The sequence below is a fragment of the Ursus americanus genome, chromosome 14 (genome assembly GCF_024610735.1).
Source record: "Ursus americanus isolate L20-20 chromosome 14, mUrsAme1.1.p, whole genome shotgun sequence".
NCBI lineage: Eukaryota > Metazoa > Chordata > Mammalia > Carnivora > Ursidae > Ursus > Ursus americanus.
The window spans coordinates 51,064,269-51,081,960 of NC_142140.1; the positions used below are offsets into that span (position 1 = coordinate 51,064,269).

At 55.6% G+C, this 17,692-nt stretch overlaps 1 protein-coding gene across 5 annotated transcripts in view; it reads left to right on the forward strand.

Annotated features, from left to right (window-relative positions):
• Window positions 1–17,692, forward strand: part of CACNA1A (calcium voltage-gated channel subunit alpha1 A) — a 212,870-nt gene that overhangs the window by 166,855 nt on the left and 28,323 nt on the right. For all 5 annotated transcript variants that reach the window (XM_045811947.2, XM_087867228.1, XM_087867225.1 and 2 more), the window contains 6 exons: window positions 966–1,126; window positions 2,550–2,687; window positions 4,228–4,429; window positions 5,536–5,700; window positions 8,286–8,396; window positions 12,482–12,565. In XM_045811947.2, coding sequence (XP_045667903.2) covers window positions 966–1,126; window positions 2,550–2,687; window positions 4,228–4,429; window positions 5,536–5,700; window positions 8,286–8,396; window positions 12,482–12,565 — 861 coding nt within the window. The remainder of the gene's footprint in view (window positions 1–965; window positions 1,127–2,549; window positions 2,688–4,227; window positions 4,430–5,535; window positions 5,701–8,285; window positions 8,397–12,481; window positions 12,566–17,692) is intronic.

Here is a 17,692-nt window from a genome sequence, read left to right on the forward strand (position 1 = left end):
CCAAGGTTCTCAAGCTGGAAAACCAGAACCCAATGTTAATAGAAGGTAAAACTAAATACATTCTCCCCAAAATAAGATACCATTAGTAAAATCTAGCCAAAAAGGTTGCCTGGAAAAGGCTTTGGACATGGGTGCTCGCTCTTCCTGGGTTGAAAAGGAAAAGTATCAGGATTTTGGTGTTAACAACGTGGCAAGAAAGCAAGACTTGCTCCTTCACTCAAAAGGATTGAAGGGAAAAGTGGAAAGTGAATAACTTTGTGACCGCGCGATTCAGCAGTACTTAGTGTCGGGCTCCTGCAGGACCTAAAGGAAAGTCCTCTTGTCACCTGGGCGTGCCCCTCCCCCGTGACTTTGGCACCCTCGCTCGCCATATGTGGCTGCCCATTGGACATGAGAGCAAGCTTGCTTGCGTTGAAATCCGTGGAAGTCCAGCCGTATTCAGTGCTGCGGTTCCTCACCCATTTCTGGGTGGCAGCCCCGTTCCCGAGCCCCCGGGAAAGCTGTGCACTCCCCCACCCCCCGCCCGGGGAAAGCTGGCAGAGCTGGCCTGTCATTACAGTAGGTTCGAGGACCCTTACCCACTTGTGGTTAGGACCCACCGTGGTTAGAAGCAGGACGGGGCGGGGGACGTTGCCGGCGGGACCCCTGCCGCCTTTGGGAGTTGGAGGAAAGAATCCATCTGACCCAGGACGGAATCTCCTGGGTCCGTGCCATCGTCTCTCCAAGCCAGAGCGCCCCCTACTGCTCAGTGGGCAGAAGGGAGGGAAAGCACAACTCCAGATGGAGGGGAAGGGGCAGGGCGAGGGCAGGGGCGGGGGGCGGGAGGCAGGGACACAGAATCAACGGGAAAGGCCTTGTCTGTGAGACAAGTGGCAAATCGGCAGCACGTCGGTGCCGCGCTGCTGGAGGCAGAGGCCGGGCGGCCCCAGCCCCTCGTGCCCTCTCTCAACTCCGCGCCCCCCCAGGCCGTGTTCGACTGTGTGGTGAACTCGCTCAAGAACGTCTTCAACATCCTCATCGTCTACATGCTGTTCATGTTCATTTTCGCCGTGGTGGCCGTGCAGCTCTTCAAGGGGAAGTTCTTCCACTGCACCGACGAGTCCAAGGAGTTCGAGAAAGACTGCCGGTGGGTCTCTGCTCTCGTCGATGTCCCCGTGGGGGCTGGCGGCGGGGGGCGGGGGCGGCAGAAGCGCCCCTGGGCTTGCAAACGGGAGCGTCGGGTCCTGGGCATGACCCAAGCGCAAGCAGCTTGGGCCGGAGTCGGAAGGAAAGGTTCGGTGTTGGAGTTGCCGCGCGTGGCTTCCGTCCCCACCTTTGTCAAGTGGGGGTTATTCATACGCGCCCACTTATTGGGAATGTGTTTCCAAGAGTCAGAATATTTGGGGATTTTAGGAAGATTGTATAGCACGTGTTCCGCCTAAGACGTCAGTCCCCCTCAGCTGGGGCTAAGGCATCCCTGTAATCAAACCGTTTTGGGGTTTTGGATTGGGTTTTTTTGGTTGTTGTTGGGAAACAGGCAAGTATTTGCACCAAATGGGACAAACGTCCAGTGTGAAGAGCCTCCTGTCCAGTCAGGTCAGGCTTCGTTGCCAGACTCATTAGATCAGAGATGGACGAACTTGGCCTGCCAAGGGCCAGATCCTACCTACTTTGACCTCCGTGGGGCCTGCAACCTCTGGGGCAGCTCCTGTCTGCTGCGGGCTAACACAGGACAGCCGGACAACTCGGAGACGAATGGGCGAGTCTGTGTTCTCATTTCTAGAAACGAAAATGTGAACGTCGGATAAATTTAATTTGTCACAAATGTGTTCTTTTGATTTGTTTTCAACCACTTAAAAATGCAGACCACCGTTCTTGGTTTGTGGGCCACACAGAAGCTGGGGCACATTTGGTCTGTGGGTCATAACTTGCCGTCCCCTGACTTAAGAGAAAAATGTTTGGTTTTCGGAACTGTCTAGATTTTGGAGTCGTGGATGAGAGGTTGTGGGCCTGCAGTTGCCCCCTCTTCGGGTCATCCCGGTGATAGAACTTGCTAAGCCCTTAACTAGCGTCCCCTAAACACTGGCGCTGGTGTAAAGCGTTAATATGCAGGAAATGGCGGCCTGCTACTTTGGTGGCTGTGTCCTGACACTGGAAGGACCCCAGACACTTGGCCATGTGTGTCTGGGGCTAAGCCTTGTGTCCTGCCCTGAAAAGGAACAGCAGCCTCCCCCTCCGGCCTGATGAACCCAGAGATGTGCCTGTCTCTCTCCCTGCTCTCAAGCCCCTCAAGCCTGAGGCTCCCACCCTTCTCGCAGGACTAGAAGTTTTCTTGTTGCAAGAGAGTGCTTGGTCCTGAGTCGGCTGTTGGCCCCGAGTCAGGCGTCATCTGAGGATTTGTCTCCAAGCGAATGCGCACATATGTCAGGGAGACACAGAGGGGCCGCCGCTTCCTGGGCTCAGGGATGCCGTGGGGGCTGGTGGGCCCCTCCCTCTTCCTCCTGTCTCCGCCTGCCGAAGATGCGTGTCCCCTTCTTCTGTTTACTAATGGCCCCCATTTTCTGTGGCAGCGGCAAGTACCTGCTGTACGAGAAGAACGAGGTGAAGGCCCGGGACAGACAGTGGAAGAAATACGAGTTCCATTATGACAACGTGCTGTGGGCCCTGCTGACCCTCTTCACCGTGTCCACGGGAGAAGGCTGGCCACAGTAAGTGGCCCGCCACAGAGCCCCACAGAGGAGTCAGGGGGACCCCGGGGAGCAGGGTGGGAAAGGGTCTGAGAGCCCAGTGCTGAGAAAGGCCTGGCTAAGGGGAGGCTGGCTCCTGGCTTCCCAAGGTGGAAACCCCGCTGGGCGCACGAGGGGCCATCACCGGGCAGCAGCCTGTCTGTGCGCCTGGGCCTGCAGGGACAGAAACCCAGCCCTTATCGGGCTCCGTCTGCCAGACCCTGAGTGTCAGAAGGGCAGCGCTTCTAATTTGCAGAAAAGCTCCCCAGACCCAGGCAGTCACATCCTCTTAACCCTTTCTGCGCCGGTGAGCGCAGATCTCCAAGACCAGGGTGCATGGATGTGGCATTTCCCAAGTCCCTTTGACCACAGGACCATTCGTTGCCCAGAATAGGGCGAGGGCTGGGGTGAGGCTGAATTGTGCACGAGTCCAGGGCCAGACCCGTCTTTACTTAAAATGTTGATTTTTTTTTCATCATGGGTTTTTTTGGCATTTGTTGTGATTATTTAAATATTGCAGTAAAATACTATTTCTCTTGACAACAGAGAGGTTTGGCACCTCCTTAATTTGTGTCCAAGGCAAGTGCCTCACTCTCCTCACCCTGGTCCCAGTCCTCCTCCTAGAGGTCTCAGAAATGCAAGCTGATTCCAGGGTGTGCCCCCGGCATCCTCGCCTCCCTCCCTCCCACTCTCAGGAAGCACACCAACCCTCGTGTGCCTTTCCACCCACCCACATGCACACTCAGTACCCACGCCCACTCACGTGAGGCCAGTGCTAGCCCACGGCACCTTTGAGCAAATTTTTTAGACAGCCCTTCCTCGATGGACTTCACTTCCATCTGTCAGAAAATCACTGTAATATACTTAATGATTTTATTCAAATAAGGTACTTCATGGCCACCCGCCCAAAAGTTGTCATCATAAATACACAAATCTATCACGTCTACAGTATGAATGGCACCCTTTAGACACAGAACCCTTGAGCAGTGCACAATCTGTACAACTGTTCAGAGCAGCTATGCACCTACATACTGCCATGTTCATCCCCACCACCCCTTCTCAGCTCCCACCACCCGCTGTGCTTAAATGGCCCCCCACATGCTTCTATCTGCCTCCATGACCCCATACACCCTCCCATCCATCACCACCAACCTGGTTTCCCATCCCAGCTTGGCCAGGCCTTAGTGGGTGAAGTTCAGGAAGTCACTTTAAATGGCTAAACCTCAATTTCCTCGTGCGTAAACGGGGGCCAGTGATAACGTCCCCGAGAGGGTGGCTGAGAAAATAAATAAAATCACGCCCAGCACTTAAGAACCCTCAACGCGCAGTGGTAGAGATAACTGTGGTCCACGCTGCCCACAGACAAAGGCGGTGGGAAGGCTTCTGGCTCCGGGAAGTAACCACAGCAATTAGAGTCAGAAAACAGCGACCACTTTCATTTCTTTGCTGTTTTCTCTTAATATTTCCCTCCATTCCTGCTGCCTGCCCCACTTTCCCCCGCTCCCCGCCCCGCCCCTCACAGGGTCCTCAAGCACTCCGTGGACGCCACCTTTGAGAACCAGGGCCCCAGCCCCGGGTACCGCATGGAGATGTCCATTTTCTACGTCGTCTACTTCGTGGTGTTCCCCTTCTTCTTCGTCAATATCTTCGTGGCCTTAATCATCATCACCTTCCAGGAGCAGGGGGACAAGATGATGGAGGAATACAGCCTGGAGAAAAACGAGGTGCCACCTCCCCGGCCTTGTCCCTCATTGAAACATTGATGACACCCCCACAACACACACGTGCACGCACGCGCACACACCCAGGAGACAGCTTTTGGGGGCATCTGGGGAGGGCACAGCAGCCTTGTGCAGGCAGAATTCAGTCTGCAGGGCAGCCCTTTGTGGGGTTCCCAGAGGCGAGCGCACCGACAGAAGATGTCTGCGTCGGTCAGTTTGGACCAGGTTATGCCGCAGTAACAGGCAGCCCCAGCATCTCAGGGCCAGATACCTGCACAGGGATTGACTGATTTCAGCTCAGCTCTGTCCAGGGGGCTCCAGTCCACGTCATCTTTATTCTGGTTCCTCTCTGAGACACTTCGGATCAAGAAGAGAGAATGGCAAACCCCAGTCCAGTTCTTGTGGTCTGTGCCCAGAAGTGACACGTGTCCCTCCTGCCTGCCTCTCATTAGACAGAGCAGCAATGTCTCATGTCAGTCAGGGTGATCTCCCCGAGGGCAGGGTGGTGAATATTTATGAATGAAAATCCAGTCCTCCAGAGAGTACAGACATGGCTCTTTGCCCTTCTAGAATCGTCCAAGCTAGGTGGAGGAGCTAGAATTCATCCTTCCTCTGCTCTGTTGGCCCCTAAGACTAAGTAGCCATTATTCCTCCCTCCCTCCCTCAAAGAGAGAGAGGAAAAGAAGCAAAGGATTCATAGGAAAGAATGGTTAGCCTTCAAGTCAGAATTTGGTTCAAGTGCAGGTTTGGCCCCCTCGGCAGCTGTGCCACGTCAGGCAAGTGGCTTAACCTCTCTGAGCTTCTGTTTTCCTCCCCTGCAAAGTAGGGTTATTGATAGTACCCACCTCCTACGTTTGCTGAGGGGATTCAGGGAGGTCATGAGGAACGTGCTAGCACAAGATCTGGCAGACGATGACGTCTCAAGGAGCCAGAGCTGTTGGCAGAAGAAAGTCTTCGTGGTGAAGGGCTTCCGGGAGTGAGGAATCCCGAGTGGGGACAGGCTTGAGCAGATGTGCCAGAGAGCCGTGGCCAGTGAGATGGGGGGTGCTCAGGGTCCAGCCGCCTCTCTCCTGCCCCCGGCCCTCACACCGCCGGCCTCTCTCCCGCAGAGAGCCTGCATCGACTTCGCCATCAGTGCCAAGCCGCTGACCCGACACATGCCCCAGAACAAGCAGAGCTTCCAGTACCGCATGTGGCAGTTCGTGGTGTCTCCGCCCTTCGAGTACACCATCATGGCCATGATCGCGCTCAACACCATCGTGCTCATGATGAAGGTGAGCCCCCAGCACTGCTTAACCCCCACGCGCGCCCTCCTCTGGCCAAATGGAGCCATGCGCCGCAGGTTTCTCCAGGCAGACCACACTCCGTCACTGCCACCGAGCCTCTGCTCCAGCTGTTCCCTCTGCCTGACACACGGTTCCCGCCCCTCGGCCTGGCCAACTCCTTCCAGCTGCATCTCCAGGAAGCCTTTCCTGACCTCCCATGACCGCACGAGGCACCTGTCTTTGCAAGCACCATCGGTGATCCCATATGTCATAATATCAGCGCCGGGTTGCCCGGCGTTCTCCCCCACCAGCCTGTGAGCTCCTAAAGCCCAGGCAAGTCGCAGTCACCCCCGAATTCCTGGGGTTCAGCGAATCCCTGGGTCTGAGGGCACTGGAGGCCCTCGATAAATGTTCGGCGGTTGAACTGAGGAAGGAGGGGCAGGCGGGGATCTTGCAACGCCTGGGGCCCCGGAGCCTCTTCGGGGTGTAAAGTCAGAACCTTTCACCCTGTGGTTTGGAGACCAAAGGGTGGGATGTAAGCCCAGCTGTGCTGTTTATCTCAGCATTTAACTTTGCGCAAGGGACCAGCAACTCTTGGGCCTCAGTTTCCCTGTCAATGAAATGGGGACGATCATAAGAGCATGTCCCTCCCATCCCCAGGCGGGGACAAGGATTGAATGAGGACGTTCAGGCAAAGACATGAGCACATTTCTCGACACTTCAAAAAACACCCGATATTGAAGCTGCCAATTTTTGAATTGGCAAAAAAGCAGTGCCTATTTTTGCTTGAAACGCTTCTCCATAAGCAAGTTCTTTTATCTTTTCATTGTTAGAATCATGAGCAGTTTCAAACAGAAAGGAATGGTAGAGCACAGCGCTTCCCAGACAGCCGTGTGTTCTCGGATCATCTGGGGACCTTAACATGCAGATTCCGGGGTGGGGCTGGGACCCTGACATTCCAAGCAGCATCCCCCGGATGCCGGGGCTGCAGTTCCCTGGACCCCAGCCTCGTGAATACCGGGTCTCCAGCACCCAGAAGTGCCCGTTGTGGGCACGGACTAGGTTTGCCTCATCTACTCTGTTCCCCCCTTTTTCTTAATTTGAAATTCGCATAACATAAAATTAACAGTTTCAAAGTGTGCGGTTCAGGGGCGATTTAGTACCTTCACCATGTTGTGCAACCAGCTCTCCCCACTTCCAGAACATTTTCATTGCCCCAAAAGGGGCATGAGCGGTCATCGCCCTGCCCCGTCCCCCCCCAACCCCTGGCAACCACCAATCTGCATTCTGTTTCTATGGATTTACCCATTCCGGACCCTTCATCTGTTTTTTTTTTTTTTTAATTATTTTAAATTATAGACATCACCGTATTTTGCCCTTAAATCCTTCAGTGTGTATTTCTAAGAAATAATAAATTTTCCTACATATTCTTTTTTTTATTTTTTATTTTTTTATTTATTAGAGAGAGGGAGCAGAAGCAGGGGCAGGGGGAGTGGGAGAAGCAGACTCTCTGCTGAGCTGGGAGCCCGAAGCAGGGCTTGATCCCAAGATCCTGGGATCATGACCCGAGCCAAAGGCAAACGCTTCACAGACTGAGGCACCCAGGCGCCCCTTCCTACATATTATGCTCGACTGGATGAGTGATAATTCTCTAAGATTCATATTGAATTGTCCCCAAAATGTCTTTTACAGCGTGAGTTGGAGGTTTTTTTGTTTTTTAGAAGTGGGGAAGGGCAGAGGAGGAGGCAGAGAGAGAATCCCTGCTGAGCGCAGAGCCCGACACGGTGCTCGATCTCCTGACCCTGAGATCATGACCTGAGCCAAAATCAAGAGTCAGACCCCTAACCAACTGAGCCACCCAGGCGCCCCATGAGTTGTTTTTTGAGCCAAGATCCAAATGGCTACACATGGTCTCTGGTGTTTATCTTTTAAGTCTCTGTCTTCCCCATTACCTTTTTCCCCCCATACTGTTGACTTTTTGAAGAAACCAGGTGGTCCCGCTTCCGGGTGCACTGGTTTTCTCATGGCATACTGTAACCTCTTCTTCCCCCTGCCGTGTCTCCTGTAACCTGGTACTCAGGGCTAAAGGTTATAAACTTGAGTCTAATTAAATAGTTTTGGCAAGAAGAGTTCATTAGGAGTCAGAAAAGGAGTGACCTCTGGGACGGGTTGCTGACTGGAAAAGGGTGCAAGGAGACTTTTGGGGGTGCTGGACTTGTTCTAAGTCTTAGTCTGGGGAGTGGTCTTATGGGAGGGCACAAGTAAAGATTTAAAGAGAGAGAGGGAGAGATCTGAAAAAAAAAAAAAAATCCCGCAAAGAAGATACCGTAGACATCCTCCTATATCCCTTCAGGAGCGTCGTCAGGCAGGCAGGCCTGGGACCCCGATGCCAAGGCAGGACTCAAGAAAGCGCTTGTTTGGGTGTGAAAAGATTAGTCCCGCCCACAAAGGGCTTGCTTGGGTCCCCTCCACAGGATGTTGGGAAGCCCAGTGTCCAAGTCCCACCTTCCCCCAGGACAGGATAGTCGCAAAGCCGTCTCCCCAGTCCTCACCCTGCCCGCTGACCCCACTGTCCTTCCTCCTCCCTACTCCAGTTCTACGGGGCCTCGGTGGCTTATGAAAACGCTCTGAGAGTATTCAACATCGTCTTCACCTCCCTCTTCTCTCTGGAATGTCTGCTGAAAGTCATGGCTTTTGGGATTCTGGTAAGTACGGCCTTGGGACTAGAGCTGCGGGTTGGGGGGCGGGGGAACCCGGAGGGGCACTGGGTGCTGGGCGCTGGTCTCCCCCCCGGCCCCAAGACCCCCAACCCCAGCAGCTGAGCATCCCTCCAGTGCCCACGGACCCTAGTAGGCGTTCACGCGCTTGCCAAGTAACACCAACGAGACCCAACACCTGTTGAAGGTTACTGTGTCCCATGCGTGTCCTGGTGCAGCCATTCCTCAAAGTGACCCAAAGGGTGGGAGTAATTCCCATCCACTGTTAGGAAACTGAGATCCAGACAGGCCAAGTCCACGGCAATTCTAACCGCAGTCTATAGTAAGACATACATTTTGCAATGGAGGCAGCACGCAGACCTGCAGACACAGCTGAGATGTATTGTTCCCAGATCTGTGTCTTCCCTTGTCGTGTGTCCTTGCTCTGAAGCCGTGTGTTCTACTGATGGCCTTGCCTTTCTTTTTAAATGCAGTCCAGGACCCACTAGCTTGCCTTCATCTCCCACTAATACAAGCATTCTTAACCGGAGGCCCATTGATCCCTGAAGGGATCTGTGGATGCGGCCAGGGTGGGGGTGGGGGAGTGTCTGTGAAATTAGATGTGAAAAAAAAACACCACATCTTTATTTTTCACAAGCCGCTAACCAGACTTTCACATCTCCTCCCATCTTGAAGGCAAACAGCCCCCTGCAGTGTTACCAGTACAGCCTGGGTCGCCGATAAAAATCAGATATTTTCCTGGTGCGTGAGAGAGATCTCAGGCACCTCCCAGTTCCGTTTGTGTTCATCCTTGCTTCAAATGCTGGTGACTCTCAAACCAACAGCGAGGAATTATTTAGCGTGTTAATGAAGAAGTGTATTAATCATTAGATCATTGGAAAAAATATTGTGATAAGCATATTTTAAGATAACAGGGGCCCTTGCAATCCTGGGTATTTTATTTTATGCATTTACAAAGCTTCCTCTAAGAAGGTCTTCCCAGGTGGCCAAGGAGGTTCACAGCCAGGAAAAAAAAAAAAAGTGAAGAAGGCTCGAACTGGTGGGGTCGTGTGTTGGGGTGATTCCGAGAAGATCCCCAGGGAGTGGCCAAGCTCAGGCTTGACACAAGATGGCTTCCCTGCTGACCACCCCCTGAGTCCACCTCTCTGAGGAGATGGCCTACAGTCCGTGGCCTCAGCCAGGCTCACAGTGGGGTGGAGGCTGGCTTCTCACCTTGGCTTCCCGAGGTGGCAAAGGGTGTCAGCACTGGCGCCAGAGAGCCCTTGGTTCAAATCACACCCCGGCTGTGTCACCTCACCTCTCTCCATCGCAAGGGCCTGTCCTCTGCCTCTTCCTCAGAAGGGCCCGTGCGGACTCCAGCACAGGTCAAGTGCGTCTGGACGAAGTGAGGGTGAAGCCTGACATGGAGGGCCCCGTCGATGCCAGGAGGGGCCATAGGAAGGCTCCTCACCCCACCTTTCTCCTCCAAGGCAGTGGCTCCCAACCCTGTTACCCATCAGGAGCGCTTGGGGAGATTTCTTAGAACTGAGTGATGCCCCAGAGCCAAGCCCAGAAGTTCAGATTCACTTAGTCGGGTAGGGGCCCCTGAGTCTGTATTTTTAATGAATACCCCAGGAGAGTCCAAGGGACAGCCTGGGCCGTCAGGGCCGGCGCTGAACATCAGGCAGGCGGGGGTGGGGGGGGCGCCCTGCATCCAGAGCTGTGTCACCAACTCAGCATTTCGGTCCTGGTGGTGCCACCCGGATGGTGGCAGAACACATATGGGGAGTGGGGATCAGTCCCCGGCGAATCCTGCCTCAGCGCCTTTCTAGCTGCGTGGCCTCAAGCAAGGCACTTGGCTTTTTTCTGCCGTTTCCACATCTACAAGATAGGAGGACCATACAGCCAGCTCCGGGGCTGAGGGGAGAGTAGACTCTGGCACGGGACCTGCCCAACACAGCTGCTGTGTTAAATCCCCAGTCAGTCTGCTGGTAATAGCGTGGTTCTGCCTGAGGGCTGGCCTCGAACTCTCCCACCCCTGACCATCCCCCAGGGCCCTGCCTAGAGCCTCCCTCTCCAGTTTAGATGAAGCCCCAAGGTCACCACATGCAATTTAGGTGATGAGGGGAGCTTTCTAATCCAGGGGCTGGAGGCTTATGGCCAGACACCTAGAAAGTTGCCTGCATTGGGACTCTCCAGAACACAGCCTGAGATAAGGCTTGAGTGCAAGGAATTTATCTGAAAACGCAGGAAGCTCGGTGTGGGGGAGGGGGGGTGAGGCCAGAGCCAGAAGGCGGCCAGTATGGGGTGTGTTATGGGGCACAGTTCCATGGAGGGTCAACAGGAGGGAGCAGAGAGCACATGAGTCCAGAGTCCTTCCACTTGAGGAGAGGAGAGAGCTGGGGTATTTATCCTCCAGGGCCCATCAGTCAGAGTTAAGGGCTGCTCCCAGGGGAGCTGTGAATTCCCCCAGCAAATCTGCCACCAGAGGGCGCCCCTGGGCAGAGTAACTGAAGGTGTGTAGTCGAAATCTGAGGGGGTCTGGACAGCGCCCAGCAGCATCTGCTAAAATACCGAAAGTGCCAGTGGGACACAGATTCCTTTTAGCTGAGTGTAGAATAGTAATCCCTTCATTGAGCGCCTACTGTATAACCGAACTCCTCGCCTAGATTCACGTTCACGATCTGATTGCTGTTATACCCCTGTCTTCCAGAAGAGGGCTCTAAGGCCCAACCAGTCCAACTCCGAGGACATTTAACTCACACATGCTGAAAGAATTTGATCCTGGAAAGCACGGCTCCACAGCCTGGGTTCTTCTCTGTGAGGCAGGGGGGCTGCCACAGGGTCAGATGCTCAGGGGAGGAACTGACCCCTCAGAATGGGACCCGAGCCCCATCCTGGCCTCTGCTTTGTGAGGATGCCGAGAAGGCCTGCGTTTGGTGTGGGTGGCACTGAGCCTTGAGGGCGGGCTCTCTCTTGGAGCCAGACCCTTGGATTCAGACCGAGGCGCTGCTCAGTGTGAGCTCAAACCGTGCGGAACGCTTCAGGATTTTCACAGCAGTGTGCTGTGCCTGTGTGCCCCGATCGAGCCAGCCAGCCCAGGGGCGTGCCAGTCAGGGAAGATCGGGTTTAGGTACGGTCACAAACAACCCCCACATCTCAGTCACCTAGGTCAACAAAGCTTTTGTTGACATTCGGTGGGGGGCGGGGGCCTCTTTGCCTGGTAGTCACACAGGGACCCAGGCCCACAGAGCAGCCGCCACCTGGAACATCGATGGTCACCAAGCCCAGGGTTAAAGGAGTTCTGGTGAGTCCCATGCTGGCCTTGAGGTGGCTCACATCGTCTCTGCTCAAAACCCATTGGCTGTAACTAGACACGCGGCCCCATCGAACCCCAAGGGGGGCCAGGAGGTGAAGCCTGGCGAGTGCCCGGGAAGCCTTTGTGCCCCTGTTCCTATCCCCCTTCTTCATATTAGGTGGGGGAAGAACAGAGAGGTTAAGTCACAGGCCCACAGCCACACAGCAGGATGGTGGCAAAGCAGGGATATGAACCCACAATCCACTCTCTTAGCGAGCGTGCTGTAACAAGTGGGGTCTTGAACATAAACTCCGGACTCACCCAGGCCTGGGTTCAAATTCTGACTCTTACATCCATGCTGCACGCCTCAGATGGGCGAGTAACATCACTGTCTGAGCGTCAGCTGCTTCGTAAAAATGGTTGATAATTTGCTCCAAGGGTCTAAGTGAGGATCCCAGTGACATCATTCATAAAGCCTCTGGGGTGTCAGGGAGCCCTCAGATGTGTCAGAGAGACAGGCAGGCCCACGGGGTAGCCGTCTGTCTCCAACAGAGCTGAATCGGGCTGTGGAGGCCCCCTCTGGGGCCGGGAAAGCCATGGGGTCCCAGGGAGGGGAACTCAGAGCAGATGACACTCAGTAGCACACACAGCAGCGTTTTGCTACTTGAATGACCGTGAGTGTTGTGGGCACCCGGAATGATCGGCACCTGAGCCCCTAATGCACCCCGGGGCCGGCCGCGGCAGCCGGGCGTGGAGCCCTGCGTTGGCATCCCTGTCTTGTGGGTCCCCATTCTAGAATTATTTCCGCGATGCCTGGAACATCTTCGACTTTGTGACTGTTCTGGGCAGCATCACCGACATCCTCGTGACTGAGTTTGGGGTAAGTTTCCCGCCAGCTTCTCTCTGGGTCACTCCTGGCTGGGTGGAAAATGGGGGGGAGGGGGTCTTCCAGAAGCAGTGGTCCCAAAAGCCACAGCTGACTTGGGCCAGCCCTTGACCGTGACCAAAGAGGGAGAAGCGGGGACCCCAGAGGCAAGGGCAGCCCCTCAGGAGGGCAACTCAGGGAGACGGGGGAGCCCAAAGCCGCAGCTGTGGGGCCAGCTCTGCAGTGTGAATTCCCCTGCCTCTTGGCTGTTGACTTACAAATGTATAATATGGATTGAGACAATTAAAGGACCCCAAGGCTGAGCCCTGCCCCCAAACACCACACAGTGTTGGGGACCCAGAAAGAACCAGTTTCAAGTCCATTCTGCTTGAACTAACCACCTTCTGGTTCATGGGGGGAGGTTCAGGAGGGAGCCATGGCCCTTGAGCCAACAGGGGACACCACTGCCAGGGCCTTAGCAAGGTCTCCAGGATGTCCACCCTCTTCCATCCCCAGGCTTGGGAGGCTTGTGACCTGGGGGGGTGTCTCTGGACCCCTCTGTGGTGGCCCCACAGGCCACATTGTCCTTCACCCTCATCTGAAAGACTCAGGGCCCCAGAGCTCCTATCTCAGACCCCCTCCTTGGCCATTTGCGAGTGAGCCCAGGCTTGGGAGCCGTCAGGAGACTGGGGGGAGGGCAGGAGATCCTCACAGGGAGAGCATAAGGGCAAAGACTGTTGGAGCCAAGGGCAGGAGGGGTTCTCAACCTCATCATAATAGCAATAAAAATAAGAGCAATAAAAATAATGCCCGGCAAGAATGGTACAACTCAATTGCATGACAGGCACTGTGCCAAGCGGTTCACATGAATTAGCTCGTGGTGCAGGTCGGGTCAGGACAGAAAAGAATTCCCTTGGAGGGTTCAACTGAAGGGACTGGAAAGCAGAGACCACTCACGGAAAGGAGGGGAGGGGGACAGACCAGGATGGCAAAGTGCCCAGCACCCTGCCACCATGGGGAGCTGTTACCTGCCCAGGTGCTGAAGCAGGGAGGAAATCTGAGCTGGAAGGGGGAGGGGCCACTTGGCAGGAGCCATGGACCTGGAGGGACAGAGCCCCTGCCCGAGAGGAAGGCCAAAGCAGGCCCAGAACACTGGGAGAAATACCCAAGCCCATCTCTTCTCCACCCTTCAGCTCCTGCCAGTTCATCCCCTTGGCCAAGCCTAGCCAGAAGGGAGTCAGAAGGCCAGGGAGCCCGGGGTGGGGGGTATGGGGAGGGGAATGCCCAAAATAGGCGGAGAAAAGTGGAGAATAGATCTGGTTGGGGTGTGGCCCCATTTCACAGATGAGGAAGCTAATGCTCGGTACTTGAGCAAGTGAGGGACCTGCCTAAGGTCATGCACCCCGACCTCTTGACCCTTGAGAGCTCACTGGTGGCCCCATTGGAGCCCCCAGCAGAAAGGGACCAGCTGATCCATTCTTCCATCCTGGAAGGCTGGTGGGGCTGAGGAGCTCCACAGAAGAGGAGGCCATTCTCGAAGTGTCCCCCGACACCTCCATCCCAAGAGGTATCCTGGCCGTACCTCTGCCTTCAGCTGCACTGAGCTGAAATTCTCCCTTCCCTTCATCCCATGCCTAACACCTTCCTCTGGAGAGGCCGGGGCGCTGTCACCATTGGGCTTCCCCCCCCAGCCCCTGTGCCAGAGCCTCGGCCTCATCTCTGTCCTAAGTTTCTAAGGGATCCGAAGTTCCAACTGGCAGTCAAAATAACCCACCATCCCGCTGAGCACATGACAGTTTTGAACCAGCAGCCCTCTGGGTGGTCGGTCAAGAGGTCAGAAGGGTGGCCCGGGACCCCAGCCGGGCAAGTGGAGGAAGTTGGTTGAAACCTCCAGTCACCAGTAAGAGATCCATAGGGCTGGACCCCAATGGCCCATTCATTGTCCAGGCTGGCAGGGTAGGGAAGGGCAGGAGGGTGAGGCACAGGGCCCAATTCAAGGACATCGGGACTATTACAGCACCCAAACAGCCCTCCCCACAAGCTGTTTGACTCTGGGTGGCTTGCATCAGCTCCTGTCATGTAGAATGGGGATAACTGTTGGAATGAACCTCACCGGATCCCTGCAAGCTCCACGTTCACTCATGCATTCAGTAGGCATTCACTGAGCGCCTGCTGCATGCCGGGCATTGCTGTACGTGCCCGGAGACTGAACAAAGCAAAAAGAGACAAGCATGCCTGCCCCCACAAGGCTGATGTTCTAGAAAGGGAGTCGGCAACTTTTCACAAGTGTGAGCGATCCACGTGAAGGGTTTGGCACAGAACCTGCGAGGGGATAGATCGTTCCCGGATGAAGGTTACTATTATTGCTATTGTGACCACGAAGGCACGTGGGTCTGCACTGTGTGCGCCAGCCACCTCCCCCGCCCCCGGCCCCCGGGGCCCTGAATTAGAATCATTTGGAGGGAAAGATAGAGGGTGGGTGTGTGGACCCTTTTAGGATTTATTTCCCAACTGCCAGGCAAGGGGCCCACAGCCCCCCCTTTCTGCCTCCCAGGTAAGCCCTCTAGCTCAGGCCAAGAGCTCAGCCAGGCTGAGGCAGGGAGAGCCAGACCCTTGCGAGGGCAAGTCCCCAGGGTTTGGGGGGGGGGAGGGCTCGGGGGGGGGCGCCCCCTGGGCCTCAGCTGCCGCCCCCAAGTGGCCGGGTGACGTGGGTTTGCCCTGCGTTCAATGGATAATGACTGTGTTTCTTGTCTTGTCTCTTTTCATGCCTGCTCTTTAAACTGTATATTGGCACAACGCCGTCTGAAAAACTCATCCAATCAAAATGCACTATGAAATTCATTTGTTCATCCATGACGTGGTCTGTGTGTTCATACACCAATGACTATCTCCCAACCCACCACCCCCACTCCCCGCCCGGGAACCGAAACCCATTGGTTTTTTGGCACTGGTTACAAATCAACCTAAAAAACGCTGAACACGCGTCCCCAACTGCCCCCGCCCGCCCGCTCCCCCTCCATCTTCAACATCTGCATCTAGAATCCGGTTGGTCTTACTTCTTTCTGAAGTCTAAATGCTTTACATTAACTGTGAACGCATCTTCTCGCGTCAGCACTGCATGTCCTGCCCTGGGCTTTGGACTTGGGTTGCCTGATGCCCCTCCCCTGCCCCCCACCCCGTCTGTCTGTCTCCCCAGCCCAGTCCCACTCCCTCCTCACTCCTGCAGACCCTCCCTCCCCCTCCTCTCTTTCTCTCTTCCCCACCCCCATTGTTTTTATTGGGTTCTGAATGGCGGTTTTCTGCGTGGGTTGGTTGGCCTCTTTTGCAAAGAGAAGACTGGGTTTGCCCTAGGTATGCACCCCCTGCAAGACGGTTCAGCTGGCTGGGTCTCCCCCCCCATCCCTTACCCACATCCCTACACTCGGAGCGCTCGGCCACCTGCTCATTGCTCCTGTTCCGTTTGTCTTCCTGGAGCCTGGGCGCCAGGATAGCTCAACCCACTCTAGCCCCATGGGTTTGACTGGCTAGAGACGTCAATCTCGAAGTCCGAGGAGGAGGTCCGAGGGCTGGGCAGCAGGCAGCCAAAGACTCTCAGAGGAGAGAAACTCAGAGCAGGCCAGACAAGGCCCTCCCTTGGAGCTCTGGTCTTCACATGCTTGTGTGCCCCCACGTACACGCAGTCACTGAACCCATGTGCCCTCTCCTCTCCCCACCAAACACACCCATCCATACCTGTCCCTCTCAATTTCATCCATCCACCCTGCACACCCAGGCTCCTGCCCCAGCACACACCATCTCCATCACTCCCACCTCCTTTACTCGGCTCCTTGCACACTTCTCACTCTGGTAAATTCCATCTGCCCCCGCCTCACGCCCACCACCTCTGCCCCCCTTTGAAGGACCCCCTGAATGGCACCTCTGCACCAGGACCCCTCCCGCACCAGCAGCACCACGTGGACTCATCCACCAGACATTTCACGATCCCACGTGCAGTGCTGCAAGCGGAATGGTGGGCCGAGGTGGCCACCATCACTGCCACCCCCTCACCTAAACCCAGAGTGGGGAAGCCAGGCATTGGTCAACTAGCCGCTCTAGAACCCACCTGAAATTGCAACTGTGTGAGGAACTAAAGGATAAGCATTGTTAACAAAAGAGGGGAGAAGAGCATTCGAGGCCCAGAACAGCACGTGCAAAGGCCCGGTAGCAAGAGGAATCCTGCAGGGGTCTGGGTCTACAAGTGAGGGGGTGTGGCCAGAGCAAAGAGAGGGAAGGCCGGCTGACCCAGAGAAAGCGAAAAGGGCAGGAGGGGTCTTGCAGAAGTCTGAGAGGAGCTGGAGTAGGGGCAGCTTTGGAAGTGTCATTGGACAAGATGGCTAGGGGAGCAGCCAGGCAGGGGGCTGGGCTGGGAGGGAGCACCAGGATCCCCGTGAGAGGGGCCTGGCCACCTGAGCAGGGGCTTCTCTGGGGACCTGGGGTTGGGTTGGGTCTAGGCTGGGGGAGAAAGGTACCTGGAGGGAGCGGAGTCTGGCTTGAACTGGGAGACGGAAGTGAGGGAATGCCAGAAGAGGGCCAGGTTGGGGCACTAGCACAGGTACAGGCAAAGAGGGTTGGAGGTGCCGTAAAGGGCTCCCCGGAAGGAGTCAAGGAGGCAGGTGGTTTTGAGATCTGGAGCATGAGGGCAAGGTCTGCTGAGGTGGGGTGTGCAAGTGGCAGGATTTCTCCAGAGCCTTCAGGTGGCTGGATCTCACGTCTTTCTGAGGGTGAAGAGCCTTCCAGGGCCTGTGTCCCACCCCGTCACCCTAGAACCAGGAAGCACAGGGCAGGCTTAAAGGAGAGCACAGCTGCTCCTTCTTGGGCTGTGGATGGAAAGATGGAAGCTAGGAGAAGGGAAGTCACCAGAAGTTCTGCGAGCACGTGAAGGACTCCATCCAGAGCCATGAAGAAATGGAGGGGTGGATGAGGGCAGATGAGTACTTTCCCCTGCCCTGTCCCCTGGACTTCTCATCTCCTCCCCCTCCCTCCCCCATGTGTCTCCTCCCCCTGCTCCAAAAAGGGCAGCATGCTCTCTGCACGTGTCTCCCTGCGAGACCCCCTTGCTTCTCCTGCATGATGGCAGGCTCCCCCCCTCCCCCCGCTCTACCC